The 9,002-nt window shown below is 34.6% G+C and overlaps 1 protein-coding gene across 1 annotated transcript; it reads left to right on the top strand.

Annotated features, from left to right (window-relative positions):
• Positions 1-2,124: 2,124 nt before the first annotated feature.
• On the top strand, positions 2,125-4,699 carry LOC125187766 (glucan endo-1,3-beta-glucosidase 14-like). The gene is made up of 3 exons (XM_048084397.2): positions 2,125-2,292; positions 2,967-4,045; positions 4,266-4,699. The coding sequence occupies exons 1-3, from the start codon at positions 2,226-2,228 to the stop codon at positions 4,350-4,352; spliced, it is 1,233 nt and encodes a 410-aa protein (XP_047940354.1). The 5' UTR covers positions 2,125-2,225; the 3' UTR covers positions 4,353-4,699.
• The last annotated feature ends 4,303 nt before the right edge of the window (positions 4,700-9,002 follow it).

Below are 9,002 nucleotides of genomic sequence, written 5' to 3'. Positions count from 1 at the left end.
TTACTATTTCTCCACTCTAACTATTTCTTACTATGATTTTTATAAAATGGGTGTGCAAAAGTGACCGGGACTCCTAAAGTGGGACGGAGAGAGTATTAAATTATTAGAAAATTAAAGGAATTGACTTTTATTTAAATTGAAATTATGACAAGCCACAATATCATCATCACTCATGTCAAGAGACCTTCTCATAAACATTTCTAATCCCACATTTACATTGTTCTGATCCCACCAAGTCCTTTGTCCTTATTGCTCATCATTAATTATTATTATTTTTACTCTGATTAAGCTATCGATAATGGGGAGCGTCATGATAATTTTATAAAATTAATACACCTATGGATTTCAAGATTTCACGGTTATGGCTATGATTATACTAATTAGATTGCGCTTTTGCCGTCATCACTTCTATGCATGTGTGTCAACGTGGTCCATTACTATTCTTCTATCCACCTTGAAAAAAAGTTGAGAAGTATTTTTTTTTTCATTTTATTGAAAGAGAAAATTAGTGTAAACATCACTACTTACCCGGGACAATTAGATTGTTTGATTGCTTTTATAGGAGTAAAAGTTTGTATAATAATAATCTTATAAGAAGAGCAGGTTCAAATAAAATTTAATTTGTCATCATTTTTTATGATTCACAATTATCATACAAAATGTACAATAGTACAATGAAAAATGCATTCATAAAAAACAAGACCAGTACTTTCTAAATTTTTCTATTTTAATATTCATTCATATAAAAAAAAAACATTGTCGATACATAAGCAGAGTGACACCAGTCTTAAAATGACAACTTGACAATAACCTAACATGCAATTTGCGATACATAAGAAAGCAACTTGGTATATGGTTCAAAACAATCTGCGATATGAAATCAGAGCACTATGGTGACAACATAATTAAAATGACAATCTAGAAAAGCAATCTGCTATACATGGACAAACAATCTGTGACACATAGGCAACCAACTCAACATATGGTTGCAAGCAATTTGCGGCACATAGGCAACCAACTCGACATATGGTTCCAAGCAATCTGCGGCACGGAATTAGAGATAATCAAGCAATCCGCTATACATAAGCAAGTAAGTCTGCCACGTAACAAACTAAGATTGAATCTGCTCCTAAATCTAAGAGTGCTCATTGGTGTTATGTCGTCATTTTCCTATATCGAGATTCATAAATGTTGTATATTTTAAAGTTATTCATCTTTACTCTGAATAAGGCTGATTTTTCATATCCGAACCATAGGAGTGGGCTATCCCAACTAAAATTAACCCTCCTTCATGTGTTCCCATTTGTTATGTCAACAATTAGACAGACAATTCCCCAACAAACATATCAAAGTAGCTACAATTTAAGGTTCATCTTCCCCGGTCCAAAAATTGTCTAGAATAGCAAACTACTTTTTGAATAGCCAACAGTAACTATGTATGTGGTTGACATTTCCTCCTTAACTATTCAGACATATGTAAAGTTCGATAGAAAAATATTCATACATATCTGCAGGATAAATTATAGTAAGAAAATTAAACCTTTTCCCTTGCTTACACTTGTTTCAATAAAAAAATATTCCAAAATATCTATAGGCTACTTTTCAGTAAGAAAATTAAACATTTTGCCTTGCTTACACTACGTTATACTTGCATCTTAAATATGTTTTCTACTCGTCCCATTTAAAATGTCTCACATTTTTTGAATCGTCACATTGAAGTGTCTCATTCCAATTAAGAAATAATAACGGTCTTTAAAAATATCAAGACATAGGTGATACAAATGCAAATAAATTGAGAATACAAGTGAACACCAATAAATGGAGAATAAGCAATTATAAAATAGAAAGAACTAGCAAATGATTTGTAATTAATATTGGGAGGAATATACTGTCCCCTCCCCCCCTTTTAATTTTCTTTTGAGCAAAGAAAGTGATGGGCAGATGGCCTCAATAAAAAGACAAGTTAGGACAATCAGAAATTATTCAAAACAACTAATTAAGGCTATGTAATGTTATGTGCCTTAGGCAACCCACCCAACTCGAAAACCCAAAAACAAACAAGTAAAGAAAAGTATTGTCATCCCAAATCCTATATAAACTGCCCCTCTCTCATCATTTCATTTCCCCCCTTTCTTGATTTATTCTACAAATCTCCCTCTCTCCACCTTTTCACTCTTCTCTCAAGGCTCAACAACAAAGAAGGAAAAGGTAAAGTTAACTCTGTCATGGCAAATCCTCCCACCAAGACCTCCTCCTTACATATTCTTCTTGGATTCTTTCTCGCTTTATCAGGTAACACTTATATCACCCTCCCTCTCTTTTCAAGTCTTCCGATGTTTGTTTGCATGTGTCTCAGTGATGACGTGATCACATCTTTTTATTTTTATTTTCAATTTAAAAGGTTAATTGCGGTAAAATTCATTAAATTTGATTAAATTCCAGTCCGTCCCACGACTTTAAATATAACCAAAAAACTAATTGAATTTTTTTTTGAACTTGTATGTTGTCGACAGTCGTCATCATTAATTGAGAAGAAATTCGTCTGTCCTAATTTTTCTAGTTGATTTTTTTTTCGAAAATTTTTCTTTTAAAAAAATATTTTCCCACTAACTAACGTCTGTAATAACATGTCTCGATTTCATACAAGAAGCAAAAAATGTTAAATTTATGATACAATCATTCACTTTAAGATTACGCGATTAGCTAGAACCAAATTTAGTGCTTTTTTTTCGACAATTTACCTTGTATTTGTATTCGTATTTTATTTTAAAAGTAATTTTCCCTCCTAATATATAACGTTTGTAATAACATGTCTTGATTTCATATTCGAAGCAATAAATGTTGCATTTATCCCACATCAGTCACTTTAAGATTATGCGATTAACCAAAAATTGACCAAATTCTTTTTTTCGATAATTTACCTTGTATCCGTATGTATATTTTAAAAGTAATTTTCCCTCCAACAGGGTTGGGTTTGCTACAAGAAGCAAAATCACTAGGCATAAACTACGGCCAGGTGGGCAACAACCTCCCTCCGCCGGAGAAGGTTCTCGAGCTCCTCCGATCCCTAAAGCTGAGCAAGGCCCGAATCTACGACACGAACCCCGAAATCCTAGCTGCATTCGCCAACTCCAACGTGGAGCTCATCGTGACCGTCGAAAACAACCTCCTCGCCACCCTAATGGACCCCAACCAAGCCCTCCAATGGGTCCAAACCCGCATCAAACCCTACTTCCCCGCCACCAAAATCACCGAGATCGCCGTCGGCAACGAGGTCTACACCGGCGACGACACCACCCTCATCTCCTACCTCGTCCCCGCCATGGTCAGCATCCACTCCGCCCTCTCCCGCCTCTCCCTCGACCAATTCATCAGAGTCTCCACCCCAAACAACCTCGCCGTTTTACAAGAATCCTTCCCCCCGTCGGCGGGAAGCTTCCGGCCGGAGCTCGCCGCCGTAATGCCGCAGTTTTTGCAGTTTCTCGCAGCCACGAAAGCCCCCTTCTGGATCAATGCCTACCCGTATTTCGCCTACAAGGACAGCCCGAGCAAGATCCCGATCGACTACGCTCTGCTCAACCCGAATAACCCGGGGATGGTGGACCCGAACACGAGGCTGCGCTACGACAACATGCTCTACGCGCAGGTGGACGCGGTCGCCTTCGCGATGGCGAGGCTCGGGTTCGGGGGGATCGAGGTCCGGGTGTCCGAGACCGGGTGGCCGTCGAGAGGGGATGTCAATGAGGTCGGCGCCACCTTGCAAAATGCGGCGATGTATAATCGGAATATTCTGAGGAGGCAGGTGCGGGGTGAGGGGACGCCGCTGAGGCCGAATGCCAGGCTCGAGATCTACGTGTTCGCGTTGTTTAACGAGGACATGAAGCCCGGCCCGACTTCCGAGAGGAATTACGGGCTTTTTCAGCCCGATGGGACGATGGCCTACAATCTCGGGCTCTCCGCATTGTCCACGACCTCCTCCACCTCGACCTCGACATCGACATCCACCTCTCCCGCTTCAATCTCGTTGACTTCCGCAGCAACCAAGGTAAAAAAAATTGAAAAAATCACGAAATTTGGTCAAATTCTGATTATTCAGTTTACTGAAAAAAAAATCACTAATGAAAGACCAATTATTTCATTCATCATTTCAACCACTCCCAAGTGAACTTTTAATTATGATTAGTGAAATTTAATCTTACTTTAATTATGGATATATTGATATTAATTATTACACTTGTGGCTAATTTTATTTAAATTTGAAACAGGTTAAGAGGAGGGGATATTCGAGCTTGCCATATTCAATATTCATCTATTTGCTGGGCTTCCAAGTTTTTATGAGAAGACAGTGCTAAAATGGAAGGATAAATGGTGCTCATGTAAATACAACATCGACTGAGGTTGAATGAAGAAATTAATCGGATCTGTGTTTTCAATTTTTTGGCATATTTGAGATGGGAATCTTAATTGTAGCCATTATTCAAATGCCAAAAAAAGAAAAACACAGCCACCTTAGCTAGCTAGCTAATTTAATTATTGAGTTGGATACAAAATTGAAGGATTCTTTGTTCTGATGCCAAAGACATAATATGAATGACCATTCATTGATATTCGTCAACAAGATTTTCTTCAATTCAAGAAATGGAGGGCTGAGGATATCATCAACCATTCAAGAAATTAAATTACTACTATCTTTCCCAAATGATCAAAGCAAGATTCTTCCACTAGTGACATACTACTATTAATTTCAAACCAGTTAATTACTTTGTATATTAGCTAGCTCCCTTTCTTTACTATTAGATCTATCATTAGTATAAATATATATATATATATATATATATATATGTGTATAGAGAAGATTTAGCAATAAAGATATGAACTTTGCTTTTTATTCCCATTGGATATTAATAGTAAATGCAGAACTGTGGCTTCAATCTACTAAATTGATGGACAATCTTACTTGGAATTTTGTATAAAGGTGCTAACTTTAGGAAGTGGATTCCACAACTGTTCCTGCACATATATATTCCGAATACATTCATAATTAAAATGCACAAAATATGAAATAAAGTTTGAGATAGCAAATTGAAGATAATGTTAATTAGCATAATCGTCAAAGGTTAAGCTTTGTTTTGTTCTTAATCGAACAATGGGCAGCCAGCTTTATTCCCTCGCCTTAACCGTCAGCATAAATTAGAAGGGCCATTTTTTCTTTGTTTCAAACAACTTTACATTCACACACAATCTGAGGTCAGCAATCAGCTAAAAATAACGGTGCACATGAAGTCCAATATAATGGAAACTTTACATTTAGTAATCCATGTCCTTATTTATTGGAAGCTTTAGCAAGCTTATTATGGATTAATTTTACTATAACTGGTGTAATATTATATCATGTGAGTGTGTGTTTGTTTCAATAGAATTGAGTTCATCACAAATATCCTTACAGTTACAAGTCTTTTAATTCTTTTGCATAGCCATAAATGATGGAACAAATTCAAATAATATAATATTATAGCGTGTCTAAGTCAATGAGAATTTTTTTTCACAAATGACCATATTGGCCAACAAGAGAGACACCATGCTAAAGCCTTATTTATATAGCATTGACTTGATAAAGATTTTGATGTCAATATCCACAACTTGCTGGTGGGGCTCAAAGGGGTGCGGTTCACGAGACCCCATGTTGAAGGGTGTTTAATATGGGACAGGGAGAGGGCCCGGAGGCCACGCGGGAAAACGGTCTGCGTTGCATAGTCCGTGCTAGACTAGAGTCGTTTTATAATTTAAAATTTGATTTTTTATTACTATTAATTCCTTTTTTTTTAATAAATACCGCATAAATAGTTCACACACCTTTCACAATACCTCCTAAAAAAATTCTTTCTATAAACAGTTTAGTGATTCCCCACATCAATCGAGATATCAAAGATGCTACTTATTGATATTACAACCGCTGCCGATCGAAGTTCGTCCTAATTTTATATAACAGAGTAATTTGTTATCTGTAGTGATATTGACTTTAATAGAGTAATTTTGTTATTTATAGTGTTATTTATTTATATTTTATAAAATGAATGATAATTCACAAAAATAAAATAAAGTAAAACTAAGCTATAGTAGTATGAGTATAGGTATGAGGAGAATCAGAGATGTATGGAGTTGGAGTGATATGAGGCGTGAATTGTAGATGAACTAAATAGATAATTAGATACCATAAGCCTTTCATTTTATAAAGCTTTTTAAAAATATGACGAACCCAATTTTAATAGGGAGTATACTAATATGTCGACTCTTTCCAACCAAACTAATTAAAGCCTTAAATTGTGAAAGGAAATTGATTTGGTGAATCGGCGGTTAGGCAGCTTTTTGTGCAACAAAAGTAACATGGTGTGGTGGAAAGATCATGTACTAAGGAGAAACAAACACATGCTGCCCAAACTTGGATACTTAGCTCTATTACCTTCCTCTTTTTTCGACTTGTACATCAAATTGCAATTTTAGGTTTATCTAAAACAAGTGATTCTGAGTTGAGAAGGGTTTTTGGTGATGGTGAGCCCTCAAAGGGCTTTGAGATGATCAAGTTTAAGGGGAAACTGATAAATTTAATCAATCTAATTTTATTTCATCATCTATTGTACTCTCTTTTTATCTTTCATACTTTATTCTTCTCTCATACTTTTCAACACAATTTCTTAATCTCCGTGACTAAAAGTTTTGACTTAACTTGGTTGGGACGAAGGAGTACGTATTTAAGTTAATTTATAGTCATATACACCTTATCCATTATATATGAAACGTTTGTTTTTCGACACGAAATTTTACGTAGTATTGTTTTATGAGTTAACGAAGAGATAATAAAGTATGAGAGTGGGAAAAAGTAGAGATGGTAGTATTTCTATTTTAGGAAATGTTTCATTTTTAATAGAGTAATCCAAAAAGAAAAATGTTTCATTTTTAATGGGATAACGAGGTATACGTTTGATATTGTCTATTGCATACTTAATGGAGTAGAACATATGTGGTATAAGATTCAAGATTCTCATAGACTATGGTATATATTTTTTCTTTATATTAATCTTAAATCTTTACTATTGTTTTATGTTAATCATCTAAGAATTGCAACATAAGATGTCATACCAGAATCTAATATAGGGTTGGAATTGGAAAAGTTGGTACTTAATCCTCTCATTATACCATTTGTTGAGGAATTCAAAATTAAATATTGACCATAGGCTTTCTAGCTACTAGGATTAGCATCTCCCTTTTCTACTTATATGGACCACTAATCAAACAACTAAAGTACGGATTAATCCGTTAATTTTGACGCCCCTTCAATTGTTTGTGTTATAATTATGCTAATCTAAACTTTTTAACTGCCTTTAATCCGCAAGATTAGGGGAAGACTATATATTAAAGCCACTCTTTTGACAACAGGTCGCAGCGCAGAACTATAGTGACTTTGAGGTCACGGGTTCAAACTTTGTCATCCATTAATAGATTTTCAGTCTTAATCCGCAAACACAGTCAAGCAGAATTAGTCGGATTCCGTCAAAGACGGATTCAGTACACCTGTAATCAAACCCAAAAAAAAGTCACTCTTTTGACCTTTTAATTATCTTCCATACGTTTTAGAGATTACTCCCTCTGTCCCATAATAGTTGTCACTATTTTCCATTTTGATCCGTCCCACAATAATTGTCACACTTCATTTTTACCATAAATGGTAAGTTGGTCCCACATTTCAATAATTCACTTCACTCACATTTTATTATAAAATCAATATAAAAAAGTAGATCTCACATTATTATCTATTCCAACTAATTTTTCTTTACATTTCTTAAAACTCGTGCCCACAATAAAATTGACAATTATTTTGGGATGGAGGGAATATTTTTTAAGAAAATTAATAAATAATGGTTGATGTCAGATAGTTCCATAGAATGTACCCGAATTTGTCATTTTCATATATGTCCAAAAATATTTTTATTCTATCTATCGTAATTACTCCATGACTTTCTCTTGAACAACTTTATAAATTGATTACTAACACACAAACCAAACACGACTCTCACCCCTCACCACTTAAAAAAACGTTTTGAGTTTTTTTTTTTTGTTTTTTTGAAAACACAAAATATAATATTAAAACAAAAGACATTTTGCAACAAATTAATAATATTGTGCCGACCCATTGAAATCTGTCGTCGGCCCACTGTCATGTGGCGGCAGCTCAATCATTCTAAACCGATTTGATTTTTCATTTTTCCATTTGTCCATATAACGACTTGCTATAAAATCTTTTGGGTAGGTGGCAAAATTCAATTGCAATCAAATTGGTAATTTAACTTCTAAAAGATATGTCACAGATTAATTAATATTTATTAATTTGTTGGTTGTTATATCTCCAAAAGTTCCTATTTCAATAGGATAAATGTTGCTCTATCTCATTTCTGACATCTCTTTGAGCACACAAAGCATCAACTTCAGGTGTTTGTTTCTTGGAAAGATTATTCAGATATTATTGTAAAAATATAAAAATAATGAAAAGTTAAAAAAGTGATCGAACAATGCTGGTGGGCTTCGAAATAGTTAAAATTGATGATGATTCAACTAATAGATGGACAATTGAGTTAGCTCAGTTAGATATGAATGGAGAACTATGGTTGATTTTTTTAAGAAATCATTTGAAATAATGAATTATTTTATTTGATTTCAGTGCTATAATTTTTACAAAATGAAGAAATCAAGACAATATGTGGGCCCAAGCCCATTGTTCTAACAAAAATAGTGATTGTGTCCAAATTCATCCGAGCAATATATTTCAATCTTATAGCCTTTTTAGTCCATAATTGAGATTTGAGATCATCATTAAATTTAAAAAAAAAAGAGAGATTAATAGTACTACTATTACTGGCCTTGTTACAATAATATCAACATCTATATTTCTTAAATTCTTTCTACCCTTCTCTATTATTGATTCAAATTCCATATATCCAACCTCTGCC

The sequence above is a fragment of the Salvia hispanica genome, chromosome 5 (genome assembly GCF_029641045.1).
Source record: "Salvia hispanica isolate PSC_SH4W2 chromosome 5, Shi_PSC_v1, whole genome shotgun sequence".
NCBI classification, from domain to species: Eukaryota; Viridiplantae; Streptophyta; class Magnoliopsida; order Lamiales; family Lamiaceae; genus Salvia; species Salvia hispanica.
This window is presented reverse-complemented; position numbering and strand designations above follow the sequence as displayed.